General features: G+C 33.1%; 4 protein-coding genes across 5 annotated transcripts; all 4 read right to left on the reverse strand.

The window, feature by feature from the left end:
• Nucleotides 1–861: 861 nt before the first annotated feature.
• LOC111402788 (VQ motif-containing protein 20-like) lies at nucleotides 862–1,677 on the reverse strand. Its single transcript, XM_023031122.1, has one exon. It carries the CDS (start codon nucleotides 1,595–1,597, stop codon nucleotides 1,007–1,009), a length of 591 nt encoding a protein of 196 aa, XP_022886890.1. The 5' UTR covers nucleotides 1,598–1,677; the 3' UTR covers nucleotides 862–1,006.
• A 1,048-nt stretch (nucleotides 1,678–2,725) lies between these two features.
• LOC111402353 (probable serine/threonine-protein kinase DDB_G0291350) lies at nucleotides 2,726–7,574 on the reverse strand. Its single transcript, XM_023030584.1, has 6 exons — nucleotides 7,170–7,574; nucleotides 6,201–6,343; nucleotides 5,282–5,425; nucleotides 4,678–4,863; nucleotides 4,317–4,441; nucleotides 2,726–3,189 (listed from the first exon to the last, which is right to left on the reverse strand). Exons 1-6 carry the CDS (start codon nucleotides 7,372–7,374, stop codon nucleotides 2,964–2,966), a joined length of 1,029 nt encoding a protein of 342 aa, XP_022886352.1. The 5' UTR covers nucleotides 7,375–7,574; the 3' UTR covers nucleotides 2,726–2,963.
• Nucleotides 7,575–10,468: 2,894 nt separating this feature from the next.
• Nucleotides 10,469–13,655, reverse strand: LOC111402354 (protein Dr1 homolog). Of its 2 annotated transcripts, none has more exons than XM_023030586.1 (6): nucleotides 13,316–13,655; nucleotides 13,161–13,221; nucleotides 12,363–12,452; nucleotides 11,592–11,686; nucleotides 10,937–11,005; nucleotides 10,469–10,846 (listed from the first exon to the last, which is right to left on the reverse strand). In XM_023030586.1, exons 2-6 carry the CDS (start codon nucleotides 13,213–13,215, stop codon nucleotides 10,673–10,675), a joined length of 483 nt encoding a protein of 160 aa, XP_022886354.1. In that variant the 5' UTR covers nucleotides 13,216–13,221; nucleotides 13,316–13,655; the 3' UTR covers nucleotides 10,469–10,672. The 2 variants fall into 2 exon arrangements, with proteins under 2 accessions (XP_022886354.1, XP_022886353.1); XM_023030585.1 differs by having other exon boundaries at nucleotides 13,161–13,229; nucleotides 13,316–13,654.
• Nucleotides 13,656–14,828: 1,173 nt separating this feature from the next.
• Nucleotides 14,829–15,542, reverse strand: LOC111402355 (PLASMODESMATA CALLOSE-BINDING PROTEIN 4-like). Its single transcript, XM_023030587.1, has one exon. The coding sequence runs from the start codon at nucleotides 15,335–15,337 to the stop codon at nucleotides 14,981–14,983; it is 357 nt and encodes a 118-aa protein (XP_022886355.1). The 5' UTR covers nucleotides 15,338–15,542; the 3' UTR covers nucleotides 14,829–14,980.
• Nucleotides 15,543–15,690: the final 148 nt, after the last annotated feature.

Consider the following 15,690-nt stretch of genomic DNA (forward strand, 5'->3'; position numbering starts at 1 on the left):
GTTTATAAGAAACTACTCCAAGAAAATTTTGTCAGCATTTTTATTTTCTGCAAAATGTGTTTTTTTTTTTTTTTTTTTTAAGAAATAAGTGAAATTCAGTATACAAAATATAAATTTACAAAGCATGGTATGCAAATTGTTGATAAACCCTAAATGCAAGTTCTATTTTGTAAATTTACCTTCCCAGAAATGCAAGTAGTTTTTTTTTTTTTTGTAAAATTTCCTTCCTAGAATTGTCGTGATGTTTAAAACATTAAGAGAATGAAAATAGTTATTAGAATTACAAGAACATTGGAAATTCTAATTAGTAGTAAGAAATTGAACCCAACCAGATGGTTCGGTCCCATAATTAAAGTTGAACTCGGCAATTCCATTTTAGAGATACACAATGATTCTTGGTTCAGTTCAATTATTTTTGAAATCGAATCGAATTGGATTGTGTTCAGCCCTAGTTAATGACCAATTAAATTTTACCTAGATGCCAAGGATTTATTATTTTTTACGTCTACATCTCAAATTAAACTTCACTGATGTATATATAATTGTTTAATACTTTCTTTTTAGTTACTTATTTTGGTGACAAATAAGTTCACCGAGGGCACGACTTAATATGACTTGACAATATTAAACAAAAATATATATGCAACAATAATTATTTTTAATTCTATCTAATTTAACTTATTAAGTATGTTATCCTTTTTTTTTTCAAAAATAGCGTTTTCTTTTATTTAATGCTCTTTTCAATATTCTGGTTTATTTTTCTAGAGAAAAATATAAGACGTGAAATTAGACGACGGCATCAAGTCATCTTCTTATTCCAAACCAATTCATTTCTTGTTGAATAACACAATAAAAAAATAGAAATAATTATTGAAAATCAATTATATGGAAAGTTTCTCCAAAACTCTCATCACTGACAGAATCATATAAGAGATTCATGAACAGAATTCAAATTCCATATTATAAATTATAATCCAAATATATCATAAAAACTTCAAAATTCTGGCTAATCCTTGTTAGCACCCAGTGTACAAGTTGAAAAGGAGCTTCCCATTTTAGGCACGAACATCAGTGACTCTTTGTTATTATAAAATGATGGAGCTGATGTCAATATATTTGTCGAATTCGGATGGAAACAAGGTAAACTAGTGAATCCCGGATTCGGAGGAACGAACTGAGAATTAACCTGGGAATCTTCAAAAGTACTGTTGCTGCCATTGATATTCTCATCTGTGACAACCGAGGTAGACTCATTATCATCATTGATTACACTTTTCTTGTCGTCGTGTTTAGGTTTAAGGTTCGTAGTTTCGTCCTTAGAGGGTGAGTATCCAGTGAGCTTTTGCACCAATGCCATGAAATCTCGAGGGTGCGTGTGAATAACCTTCGGAGAGTGCGTGTAAATAATGACGGGATAACGCGGCTGAGGTGGCTTCAACCCAACGCCGTTGATGACGGTTGAGGAGGAGGAGGACGACGACGAAGGCAATTTCTTGATGAAATGTGAGTCTTTATTGATCTTCAAAGGTGGAGGAATCGTGCCATTATGGGGTGATTCTTTGTGTACATATTGGTCATGGAGTTGTGTAGGACTCATTGAAACAAGATTGTACCAATGAAATATGAATAAAAATGTCTCTCTCTCTCTCTATATATATATATATGTGTGTGTGTATATATTTAGCTGATGACGGTACGTACGAACTAAATTAGTGTATATATAGTGAGGAGGTGTGACACGTGGTGTTTTGTGTGTGGTCATTATTGGGCATGAAGAGAGAGGAGTGACAGATGTGAAAATTGAAGAGTTTCCCGGGTTTTAGTTGGCAAGAGAGTGATGTGAGCATTAAATGCGAGCTAAGGTTAGAGGTTTGTTATACAGAGAGGAAGTAGATTTAGGGGGGATTGAATAGGATTAGATATGATATCAGAAAGAGAAAATCGATTAATTTTATAATATCAGTACGTTTAGTATTATGGACTGAATAAAATTGAACATATAGTAGCATAAATACGAGAAAGAGAGAGAGAGAGAGAGGAGTTGGATATGTGTCACATACGTTATGACAAATTTAGTATTTTGGTTTGAATTGTTTTAGAGATGATAACGTTGAAAGAAAATTGTCCGAGTAATTGGCTTTTATAACATGAACGTTTGCGACACGATTATTATTATGGATGGGATAAGACTGAATTCGAGTGTACAAACGAGAGAAGGGATGGAGGATTGACCTAATGATTGACTTTATGAAATAATTTGTGACATATTTAATATCAAGGGTCTAATAGGACTCGCCGCGATAACAACAAATTCAGATGCCTCTTCTCTAGCTCATTTTCGTACAATCTATCAGCATGAAAATGTTTTTGGAAAATTATTTCTAGATTAATTCTAAGAGGATTATTTTTTTTGGAGGAAAAATCGATCTTGGATTATTTCTAATTTATCAACTAGCTATGGATTGAGCCACTTAATGAGATATTTAGATTTTAATTTTGCATATCATGGTTAAGATTTGGAGATTCTAATATTTTATTTTATTTTGTCTTGCTCCTGCACACCCCATGCCGGATATATAGATTGAAAACAATGATTTCTGCACATACTCGCGCGCGCGCGCACACACACACACACACATACATATATATATATATATATATATATATATATATATATATAGAGAGAGAGAGAGAGAGAGAGAGAGGAATATTAGTAATAACCAAGTCAATTATTAATATGAAGGGTGCTATAATAAAACTAGATCATTTGGACTAATGTGATACAATGCAGAAAGATAACCACACAAAACCCCAACAATTAAACAATTCCCTATACCTTCATATGACATATTCACTTCAACCAAAAAGGGAGAAAAAATAATTAAATATTTAATTGCAATTCAATCACCTGAAGTGCACATTTGAAGTGTTGACTAATCCTGTAATTCTATGGTCCCATTTCTTCACTTAGAAAATTTTGTTATAAGCTTATCAACGTGAATTATAATATCATCGATGCAAGGTCGAACTGCTGCTTGAGGCTGCAGCATCCATGTCACGAACTGGTGGAGGGCGTCTGGATATGGAGGATTAGGGCCATTCGGCCACTTTATCTGAGCGTTTACGATGGCTAATTGTAGGCTTCCACCAGATTCCCCGAGTGCATATTCAAATGGAGATACGCCGTACCTATGAAAAGCAGCCATAAGTCAAGCAAGAAGAAAATAAAGAGAGATAGTTGAAACACAACTGCATGTTTGGCTAGACTTGAAAATAAGTTAAAATTACGACTAATTTTTCGTTTCCAAAAATGTTTAGATAAGCTATTTTTTCTTCAAGTAAATAAAATTACTTGTTTTAATAACAACTCTTTAGCCCTTGTTTGGTATATATTCTTTAACACTCATTTTTTCCCAAACTCATTTTCTACTATACATTCACCCAATAGAATAATTTTACACGAGAACAATAAATTTTCCATACTTCTTAACTACACATTCTCCAAAAATATCACTTTTCACAAAATCTATTTTCAAAAAATCTACACCAAACAAGCCCTTAGTTTCAAAATAAGTAACTTACTGCATAGTCAGGCACCAAAAGAGAAATTGTTTTCAGACAAAAAAGGGGGAAAACAAAACTAGTTTAATGTGGTGGTAGTTGGAAAAATCATAATTAGCAGCAGTAATCCTTGCCAGAATTTTTTTCAATATTTCTCTGTTTTCTATTATAACAAGAGCATCTGTTAAAAATTAACGCCTAGTGGTTCCCACTAATTGCTAAATATTCGTAGAGAAACGATAACGTTATAGGTAGAAAATTATGTAATAGTGAAGTATCAACAAAGGAAAAGTGTTTTCCAACGACCTTAATACTTTTTTATATTGCGTTTAACATGGTCAAGTCAAATTTCAGTCAGGTTCACAGTAGTTGATTTGGAACACTAGCATACTCAACTATTCAAGTACAACCATAAGCTAATGTAAAAATAATATTTAATCAATATGTATAGTATACTATTTTAATGTTCTGAATTTTCACAGGAGATATCAAAGAAGATTCATCACACAAATATATGCTAGTGATAAAAAATTTCAAATTTTGAAAAAGAAAATTCATTCGATAATGCCAGGAGATAAAAATCAGTTATGAAATCATACTGAGGTTAACTACCATATAAATGGATCAGACTTGGCAGTGCTGCTGGTGTATAATAATATCCCCCCTTTTTTCCATGAGCATAAAAAATCATAAAATGCAGATGGATTAACAAGATAACAGCTTTAAATATTCGAAGCAATGTGAACACTTCTTACATGATTGCAAACAATGTGCAGCCTAGTGACCAAATATCAGTTCTCTCATCAATATCAGCATGGCTTGGGCAATCCCATAATTCAGGAGCTCGGAAAGGTGCCGAGCAGTGCTCAGAAGCCCATTCCTACATAAGGAATACCCAGAGGTCAAATTAAAAGCACCCTTGGAAATGCAAAACAGACTTATTTGGAATGTGAACCGTGCACATTGGACTCACTCAAAGTATAATTAAGGAATGAATTCACAAATGTTGCATGTCACATGCTGAAGCCACAAACTAGTTATGGCTGTTACTAAATTACAAAATCAAACTTGACACATTGGATGACGGAAAAGGAAGATAATTTTACACATTAATACCTGCAGCCGTAACGCTTCTGTACGAGACCGAATCTGCTTTCTTGCTGGACGAGAACTTCCAAAGTCCATCAATATTGCTAAAGGTGATTGTCCCTTTCTGTATGTCACGAGGACATTACCAGGTTTGACATCATTGTGAGCATATTGGGGCTCAAAACTGTGCATATGCTTAAGTCCTGCACAAAGCTGCAGATGAACCCTCATTTATCAGTAAAATGGTCCCTCTTCATAAAGGCAATAAGATATAACCCCCGTTTGACCCCCATTATATCTCATCAAATTAAATTAAATTTTTCTCTCTCCTATTTTCAACCACACAATCTTCAATAAAATAATATTACACGTAAATCAAAAACTTTTCATTCTTTTACAACCATCCATTTTTCCCAAAAAAAAAAAACCACCATTCCCCCCATTATAATCAAAATTAATGGGGGCATAAATTAACAATGTCATTGCATATGAAACCACTTGCACTTCCAAACGTTTCAGTGAACATTAACTAATAATTTAAAAAGTCAGTAACCTCAATATCTTTAAATATACCAAATTAAAAAAGTCACATTTACTCATTTAGGAGACAGAACTAGTATTTCCTCCATACCTGACGAAATATTTGAAGCACGTCTGAGGTAGAAAAGAAATCCTTCTTAGCTTTCATAGCATTTGCAATGTCAAATAACGTTCCATCCAAGTGCACGGGAAACAACAAATATGCTTCATGCTTCCAAGATTGTCCTTGTGATGCCTAGCCAATAAAAAGAATCTATTAGACAGATTATCCCTCCATTACTATAGATACCAGTACTGGAAAATGAGTGATAGACAATTTAAGTGGATGTGCTTTATATGAAACCAGAATTATGGTATTCCATCTCGTGTTCACATGAAAAGTAACCCACAGGACACATTCAAATATTCACAGCCAATCTCTTATCTGAAGAGTTTCAGGACCACGGGACTGCAGGAAGTTACTAGATAATCAATGAGACCATTTTACAGCATGTTAGATGTGTATAAAAATGGTCTCTCACGTAAGGAATGCTAATTCAGAACGAGTAAAAAGCAGAGAGTGAAGAGTAAAGAAGAAAAACAATAAAATTATACTATTTATTTATTATGTCATCCTGAAGTCATACAATTGTATGATAGCTGACACCAAAGATCAAGTAATTTGAAAGAAAGTAATTTCCCCACTGTCATAATTTATCTGAAAGCAAAATTTTCAAGTAGATGATTGCCTACAGAACAACACTCAGAGGCTAATGCCAAACATGCTACGCTGGCTCGAGAATGTTTGAAACATGCAAAGAAATGAGGAGCAAGTCAAGGTTATGATTTATTCCTTTCCTAAATTTGGAGACAGTAAACTAGACTAAAACTGAATGAGAAGTGCAAAGTCTGGAAGCCCTTTTTGCTTTAGCTCGGCGCACTCAAACAAAATTCACAACTTAAACTTTATTCAATGAATAAAAATACATTATGCGTACATATAAGATTGAAGATGAACAAACAGTAATCACCTTGACAGCAATGATTGCATGATCAAGAAGAGGAAGCAGATTGGGGTGGCTAAACTGAGAGGAAACACGGATCTCCTCTCTTACCAACTCCAACTGTTCACTGTTTTGAATGAGAACTTTCTTCATTGCATATGTTCCATCAGCTGCAGATTCAACCATCCAATAGACCGTTTAGATCGCATTGCATATTTTTTTTCCATATGGATCAATTTGACCATCCATTCCATATAGAAGATGCACATAAATAAAGATATGCAAGTTCCTCCTTTTGGTTGACTTTCGTTTCCTATCAAAAGACCAAACCAACACCCAACCACCACCACCACCCATAAAAATATCTGCACGCAATTTCCATTTAGCTCAGTTTGAAGCTCCATTCCATGCAGAAGAAGCACATCAATTAAGGTATGTATGTTCCTTCTTTAGGGTGACATTGGCGCAATTAGAGGGCACGGTGTTAGCTAGTTTTTATTTATCTGTATTTCATTTTGGCCGACATTTTAGTAGTGGGCCTCTGAAAATCAACCTTCCAATACCAAAATTCATATCAACAAAGCATTAATTACCTACAAATCCATAGAAACCGAACAATCTCTAAGAAGGCAATAATACAGACCTAACATATATAACTGTTTCTTAAGTAAGGAAATCACTAGCGAAAGCCACTTCAATTTACAGATCAGTAGCGAAAACTGGCAAATCTGGGGATATTAACGTTCGTGCAAGATCCCTTCTTCCTTTCCTCTTGTGAATACGAGATTCAATCAAAGCCAAAACAACCGCCTATAATCATAAATGAATAAATAAATAATTCCCAGATCCCACATCAAAACCAAAAGATCCCATAAAAATAAGCACTCACTAAAATCACCAATAAAAATTAAAAAAAAAAATCTCTTGTAAACATTGAATTAAAGACTCGAAATTCCAACAGAAATGGGAAACACAAAAATAAAAAATAAAAAATACCAGAGACATGAGAAGAGTCCTTGATTTTCTTAGAAATTCCAGGGTTGGATGGATCTGATATAACCTCCTTGACAAGGAAAACATATGCAAATCCACCCTCTCCCAGCTGCCTCAAGATCCTGAACCGATTCTCATTGATCCAAACATCCCCTCCACCATTAACGGAGTCGTAAAGGGCATTCAGTCCCGAGAACGAGCAACCCATCTCTCTATATGCCTATCGATTCGTTTGCTCCTCCCCTACGATCCCAAATTGAATGCAATGGCCAAGAATTCTCTCCGTTTCTTTCTACACCCTAAAGCTAAAAATAATGTGATTGAATGAATTTAATTCACGAGTAAATGGTTTCTGGTACAAGTTCCCCGTCTCACAACAGTGTTTGGACAGAAATTACATAAACCTACGTGGGGTTGTTTTCGAAATTTGTGATATTATAATAATATATTTCGATTGCAATAAATTGCACTATTCATCCATAACCTATTACATAAGTTGGTCTCGACCTTAAAAAATACATTAGTTTATTTTCCTAATGTTTCATTATAATTACCAATACTTTAAAATTCGACCACGGTTTCAACCCTGAAAAAGAAAAATATCAAGGGTTAAAGGGTTGAACCGAGATCTACATGGTGATTTTTCAAAAAAAAAAAAAAAAAATGATTATACAAATAAATTTACAAAAAATCAAAAGATGGATTTTTTAGCCAATTTTTGGACGGTTTTCATAAATTTAAATTGGTGAAATCGAAAATGGATAAACATTTTTCAAAAAGTCAGGCTAGGCAGGTTCTAATTATATCTATAATTATAATTATTCCTCAATTACAATAACAGTTTTAGTTAAATCTTTACACGACCTTAGCAAATGCAACTTTTTGAACCTTCTGATTTTCAGCCTGGGTGGTTTGATGAAAATTTAAAACAAGACAAGTCTCTATTAAGAAAGACAATAAGGGTCCGTTTGATTATAAAGAATTAATTGAAAACGAATTTCAGGGAATTGAATTGCCTATAAATTGCTTCCTAAGAATTGTAAATTATGGTGTTTGATTGGTATAATTTTTCACGTGAAAAATATTGAAATAAAAGTAGTTTTTGCTGTTCGTTTGACTTTATTTTACATGAAAATTGTCAATTAAATTGATATATTTTACTGGTATTGAGGATGAAATTTGTTTCCATTGCCCAAAAAAAAAATCCAAGAAAATCATCTATCTTTTGATATTCATTTGATTTTGTTTTACATAAAAATTGTCAATTAAAAAAAATATTTTTTTACTATAATTCTTATAATTTGTTTCTATTGCAAAATAATAATAATATAGATACAGTGACCGGAATTGGAATTCTCACCATATTGGTGAAAATTTCAATTCAAGGAAAATGTGGAATTCAGCTTAGATGCCAAATGAAGTGGAAAATGAATTCTAGATAAATAAATAAATAAAAAATGCTATCAAACAATGCAAAAGTGGAAGTTGAAATTCATTTTCCATTTTCTAGAAAAAATTTTGACTTATCAAACATACCCTGAGTGAAGATTTACACAATTTTATTGTTAAATACCTGTACAACTATAATGAAAAGTAGAGTATTAATCTTTTTTTATAATTTTTGGGTTAGTAGTGTAAGTGGAAAATTTGTTGCATTTGTTCTCAAACCTACTATATGTATACCAAGTTGATCTCAAATATTTAAAAATGAATAAATTAGTTCTCAACATCTAATTCTAGTTAGAAAAGGACTTGTCACATGGTTCATATAATAATAAATAAAAAAAAAGGCTTTTGATTTCGATTTTTTGGTCAATAATTTAACTTTATAAAGTTGGACATACAAGAATCATTGACACATGAAATGTAAAGTTCTCGCCATTAATGAGTCAATAATGAAGTATTAATTATTCACTTGCTCTTTTTCGAAGATTGAAGATCAATTTGATACTCCAATAATAGGTCAAGAACCGAAAGTGAAATTGTCTTAGTTTAAAATTTAATTGGGAAACAAAATATTGATCAATGATTTAAATAAAAGTAAACTTGTGGTTTGACTTTGGAGTTTGAGATCCACGCCCTGCATTTTTTTTTAATTTTTTTTTTAAATAAATGCATCGTAGTGTAACGTATTTTATAATAACCTCCATTACTCTTTTAAGTCCATGTTTTCTCATGTTTATAAACATTGAAATCCCTTATTTATATTTATTTATATGGACAAAATGGTTTATAAATACTTTTCGGACATACTTATTTAGGGCATGTTTGAACCCCATTTTTTTGGGCTAGAATGCATTTTGAAATAATAGATTGATGAAGAATGTGTATATAAAATAAGAAAAAAATTGAATTTGCGTGTAATATTATTTTTTGAAGAATATGTAGTTGAAAAAAAGAGAGAAAAATGTATTTCACTATTTTAAGAAAAATGGGAATCAAACTAGGGCTTATTGTGTTTAAACTAGAGAAGTAAAATATTTTTGTGACAAATTTTTCAACCTACAAAAAAATGAAATTTGTGTTTGTGAAAATTCGAGTAATGAGAGATTTGGCTGAACTAATTCAACTTGATACATTTGTTAGTATAAAATTATATCGAGCAACCTGATAATCAAGTTACTCTCAATATTAAACCTCTCTTTAAAAACCCAATAATGAAACGTTTTCATGTCGATTGTAGCACATGCAAGGCATAATAACAAAAATAGCCTAATGCATCATATTAAGCCCATGTTTGGTGACCATTATTTAAGAAAAACAAAGTTTTGAATAGTGAATTTTTGAACAATGTTTGATTAAAAAGTATAAAAATGTTTTGAATTTACTGGTAATATTTCACTATATGAATGTATGATTGAAAATGAGTACGTTGAAAAAAGAATATCGAAAAAAAGATATCAAACATGGGCTAAGAGACATGCATAGTGGTGACCCTACATTAAAGAATAAAGATTCACTTAGCAAATTTGCAGTTAGATTGCCTACCGACAAATTGTTTCATCCACCCTTGACATATATCACAAAATTCACTTTCATATTTATTACATGTACAAAACCAAATATCAATTTTACGAAGATACGATAGTTCAGCATAAATTCGCTTGTTTTGACTGTGCTCCATAACAGGCTTCTTGGAGAAAGAATGTAGTCGGCTTTTCAGCCTGGACTGCAAACAACATAAGACCATACAACTTGAAATCGCTTTAAATTTTCAACAGTTGATTCTCTACGGAGATAGAATCATACAATTGTGTCGGTTGGCAACAAGTTTTATCGAAGAGTAGAATTTGAAAACAGAGAAGTTAAAACAGATGCTGATTTCGAGAAACTCCCTAATTACAGAAATATATAGACAGAATACAAGAAGTACACGTCCTATTTAAGTCAGAGAATCCACTGGATTACCCTGTTATACACAAATGTAAAGGGGGGGGAAAAAAAGGCACAGATTCAGAATCAAAGTGTGCTTCTCTACATAATTAAACGACATTCTAAGTCCTAAGTTAGGTATTCAAACTTGGTTGAGGGCCTTGAGGCTCAGGATCGGATTGCTTGGGAACTGTGATGCCTCCGTTCATTCTAGCACGTGCCTCTGCAAACATCCTCTGCTGCTCTGCCAGCGCTTGTTCCTCGGTCATTTCAGCTACATTGCTCAATTTCCCGGTTCTCACTGTGTCCTGTGAGAAAGCATTTCAAATTAAAACCAACAGAATACTACATATTAGGGGAGTCAAGACCAGTGTGAGGTCTTGTTAGAGGGTATTTACCACCGTCTCGAGCTTGTGCTGTTCATATGCAGCGTAAACTTCTTCGATATACTCGCCAAATCCAAGACCCTAAAATAAAAGAGCACGGGGAAAAATCAGTCCGAATGCATATGGTGCACTTTTCACACGCGACAATTTATCATTAAATAACGTTGATAACAATCTATTGTGTTAATAGAAAATTCCCGAATGAAGGTCTACATAGATTAGCCAAAAGAATGCCAAATAGTTCCTCTTCTACATGGGAGGGCCTCAGGAGAAATGGTGGGGTTAGTTGCTACTTCAGGACACGAGCACACCAACGGTACAGAATGGAATGACAAACCAAGAGCATCAAATTCGGCATTCTGGAACCATATATGCTTAATTTTTTTCTGCTCAAAGAGCATTACCAAGACACTCAATGATAAAGGAAAGATGGTTCGCAAAAAATAAAAAATAAGAGATGTGATGCAACACAAATTTCATAAAGGAAACAGAGTATCAACTTCAAACGCAATAAACAATAATAAGTAGTCTGATACGATGAAAGGAAACAGAGTATCAATTTCAAACGCAATAAACAATAATAAGTAGTCTGATACGATCTGAACAAAACTATAAATGACTGTCAGTAATGAAATTCAACATAATTTAAAAACAAAAAATACAGAACCTCCAAAGCCTTGAGTACATGCTCAGGTGCAATTGTTTTTTTATCTTCTCTATTACATACTTCATTTGACTCTGATGAAATAAGATTAATAAACTCTGCAACAGAAGAAACGAAAAGATTCTTTCAGCAATAAACAAATAAAAAGGAACTTTACTATATACAAACCAAAAAAATGCAGGTATATATAAGACAGAACAAATTTACTGTAGAGATCAGAATATTTTATTTTGAAGTATGATGGAGCTGCAAATGCTAGGTCACTCTAAAGAAACAAAAACCAATGCTGAGTGTCAAAATAAGTATTCACTATACTTTACCAACACTCAATAGTTTAAAAGACAAACGATTTCTCAGAATTGAGAAATCCAATATGAATTTATAGAAAATATATTAATGTACCCCCTAGTGTCAAACATTTTGCAAGGTAACTACTTGTGATCCCAAACCCTACCTTTACCAGTAGCATTTTTAACCATTAATTATAGATTAAATTCAAAATGTAAATATCTTTCCATCTCTTAAGCAAAAAAAAAAAAAAAAAACTTCAAAGATTTTAATGCTATAAAAAGAATAAATCTCAAAAATGTCCACCAAATAACGAAAGTTTATATCATATATAGTCAAATCAGACACCATGCAAAAGCCACTTACAAAAGAAAACCAAAATAGACATCAACCACTGATTCTTATCATCTTAGTTTCTTTTATGTGATTGAAAAGTCAGTGAATTTCAAATATGAGAATAAACATGACTAAACAAACATTGCGTACCTACACAACACTCAATTAAAAGGTCCTGAGCATCTCTTGCAACGCGCACATCAGGGGGGAGCATCTCTTTAATGATTTTTGTCATAGTAGCTGAAATAAGACCATTACATCTCATTAATAAATAGATCCAATGTAAGAAGCGGAATAATTTATTTACTCAACAATGCAAAATCACAACTAAATTTTTGGTAGATTATAATTAGACATGGATTCACGAAGAAGTCAAGCTCAATCACAAGCAAAGAGTGTGAATATTTTTCATTGATTATACCCAATCCAACACTTCTCTAAAGAGTTTACAAAAGTGCTGATTGATAAAACTAGATTCGCGAAACAGATAAAGTTGACACATATTTGGTACTATAAAGAAGAAACATTACCCTATGCTGACAATCCGGTACAAAACTAAAATCAGACTTCATGGTGGGTTAAAATTTTATAATAAAATCACCCAAATTTTGCTGACAATCTTCTTGTATTTTTTTCCCCGTAGCAAGCAATTCATATCAATAATATTTTATCTGAATGTGTTTCCTGGTGGCTTCACACATAATACAAAAATCAACTCGTCATTTTTTATGTCTATTCCCAAGCAAAGAGTGTGAATATTAATCAAATTATATCCAGTCAAGATAAACTAAAAACAACTGCTGCTTATTCACGTGATAATTCACATTAACACACTCAATATCTATCCCCCCCTCCCCCCCGCAAAAAAAAGAAAAAAAAAAAAAGAAATACTGCAAACAAAACTGTCAAAAGAAGAAAAGCCCAAAAATCGCACAGGAAAAAAAAAACCTTTTGGAAGCGAAGCATCCTCTTTAGTTTTTCCAACGATATCCATAGGCTCCATTCCTACCTATAAAACTAAAAAAAATCGATAATAAATTGCAGATCTCAAAATATGACCACAAAACAAAAAGAACGGGGAAAAAAAAAAAAACTATACTTACCGGAAATCGAACACCGTGAATCTGCCAGATCAGAAGAAGATTATCCGATCAATGAATACGAAATTGGATCTGCAGCATCTGATCGGAGTCGCAGGCGGTGGTTCGTGGTCCATTATAGAGAGAGTAAGAAGAGGGATTCTTCCCAGGCGACTAGGGCAAATTTTTCTCCGAAACTTACACGCGCCAAATGACGAGTGCCAAGATGGAAAGAATGGGGCCCATGTAATTGGTGCGTAAAGTAGAGAGCGTGATAGCGCGTTAGAAGGGATTGAGTGGCATAGAAATATAGGAGCATCTGTTTATATAGTTCTGATCGAGAAGTAGAGGAACAAGCCGCGTTTGAAGAAGAATTCTTGATTGCACTTACACAATCTCTTTCCATATTTCTATATAATGACTAAATTGCCCTTTTCTAAAACATTCCGTAAATGGGTTGGGTTATACCAGATCCATGGGCTGTGTAGATCCTATGGTTGTGGCCCATTAAGCCTCCATTTGATATATTTGTTGGATTATCAATTCATTAATATTCACATATTTCGTAACATCCAATTCTTTCGGATTGTTCAATAAGTACATAATTTTTTGACTAAAAAACCTTACAAATAACGCATGACACGACCTCATTGGAAGATGGAGAAAAAAGAAAATAAACAATCCACTTATATTTTGCCACGTCATTGTCGGTACAAATTCTATTATTTTTTTCCTGTGCTTATGACTTTATTGTTTTCTTTCACAACTGTGTATCGAGCATATCTAGCACAAAGACTTCAAAGTCAACATTTACTTTTCTACCTGAAATTTAGTTACGCAATATAGAAGTTTTTTAGTAAGTTACAATTATAACTTTGCACGATCACCCTCAAACTTGATAACGAGTCTTCTAAGTACCTCACAACAAACATGATAACTAAAAAGGCCTATTAGCACAAAACTCCATATCTATTGGATATGCTGTGAAAAACTCCCTACCTTTTAGAATTAGCATAAAAGGTCCATGTTCGAAACCATAAGTGACAGTATCCCATGTCGTCCATTTTCTAAATAAAAAAATTGTTAAATAATGATTATACCCTCCCATTTAAATAAAACAAACAAAAATCAAAAAATAATTAATTACAACTATGGTCCCAAAAATTACAAATGAATCCAAAATAAATAAATAAATAATCGAAATTATAAAAAATAAAAAATCACTTCGTCTTCCTCTTTCTCTCCCACCACTACCCTTCACCACCATTTTCAACTTCTAACATAATTTAGAATGATAGATGATTTTCTATGCAATGGATCAAAAAATTAATTCTTAAATAGACAGACCTCAGTTATATTGAACCTCCATTTCACTGATTTATAAAGAGAAATAATAAGATGATCATTAATGGATTCTACAAAAGATGTAGATATTAATTAGTAGTAGTTATGAATGTGTTATTGAAATTAATCAAGAATGAAATTTACGTGATTTTAGTTGCACAATTATTCTTAACTCCGAACAACAAAGAATAGATTACCTATAATATCACTAATGTAAAAAATAACTGCCAAGTGATTTCAAAACAATGCATTGGAAGAAATCCACATGGTTGAGATCCCATGCATAACATACAAGGACATAACATAAAAATTTAACTCCAAATGAATAGCCATTATTCTTCTTTCTCAAGCCCACAAGAACAAGAACCCTACAAATGACGCGATGATCATGGTAAAGAAGGAGTAGGGACGGATGTTTTGTAGTGAAATCCCACCATCATTCATGTCTGTATTGATGTCAGATCCTGAAGGACCTAAACTGCTGTTAGTACCGCCTAATACACCTATAGAAGGAGTTGTCACAAGAGGCGAAGTTCCATTTAATGTTGTGCTACCGGTGGTGGTGGTTGTAGATGGGGTAGTCACCACAGGTGAACCACCATTTGGTGTGGCAGTGCCGGAAGGAGTTGTCCCAAGAGGTGAACCGCTGTTTGAAGTAGGGGTGGTGGAAGGCGTAGCCGTTGTAGGTGCCACAGATGGCATTGCCACTGGAGTGCTTGTTGTAGAACTGAATAAATTAACAAGAGGAAGTATTCAACAAAATGATGGACAAAAAATCCAATCATATCTTGGTGTTGCATTACAAAAGCACTAATGGACACACAAGTCGAGGGACATCATTATGTACAAAATAACAAATATTATGAGTTTAAATGATAATTATAATTTATACCCCACCCACCGAAATACACACTGTGAGTATGTGTGATAAACTGCATCAATGTCACCTATTAAAATTATAAATAGATGAGATCAAAAAGTGAAAAGGAATCTCAATGGAAATCAAAGTGTGAAGACAACCTTTATGTAAAAAAAAAAAAAAAAAAAAAGTAGAC

This window comes from Olea europaea, chromosome 10 (assembly GCF_002742605.1).
Source record: "Olea europaea var. sylvestris chromosome 10, O_europaea_v1, whole genome shotgun sequence".
NCBI lineage: Eukaryota > Viridiplantae > Streptophyta > Magnoliopsida > Lamiales > Oleaceae > Olea > Olea europaea.

What these genes read in the sequence shown, in the direction of transcription:
- LOC111402788 (XM_023031122.1), bottom strand. Translation starts at nt 1,597, where the DNA reads ATGAGTCCTACACAACTCCATGACCAATATGTACACAAAGAATCACCC.
- LOC111402353 (XM_023030584.1), bottom strand. Translation starts at nt 7,374, where the DNA reads ATGGGTTGCTCGTTCTCGGGACTGAATGCCCTTTACGACTCCGTTAAT. An exon ending in GGACTCTTCTCATGTCTCTG is followed by an intron (nt 6,344 to 7,169) that starts GTATTTTTTATT and finishes TTGAATCTGCAG; the next exon opens with CTGATGGAACATATGCAATG. An exon ending in TGCACATTGTTTGCAATCAT is followed by an intron (nt 3,190 to 4,316) that starts GTAAGAAGTGTT and finishes TGCTTTTCATAG; the next exon opens with GTACGGCGTATCTCCATTTG.
- LOC111402354 (XM_023030586.1), bottom strand. Translation starts at nt 13,215, where the DNA reads ATGGAGCCTATGGATATCGTTGGAAAAACTAAAGAGGATGCTTCGCTT. An exon ending in TTTAATTGAGTGTTGTGTAG is followed by an intron (nt 11,687 to 12,362) that starts GTACGCAATGTT and finishes CTTCTGTTGCAG; the next exon opens with AGTTTATTAATCTTATTTCA. An exon ending in AGCACAAGCTCGAGACGGTG is followed by an intron (nt 10,847 to 10,936) that starts GTAAATACCCTC and finishes GCTTTCTCACAG; the next exon opens with GACACAGTGAGAACCGGGAA.
- LOC111402355 (XM_023030587.1), bottom strand. Translation starts at nt 15,337, where the DNA reads ATGCCATCTGTGGCACCTACAACGGCTACGCCTTCCACCACCCCTACT.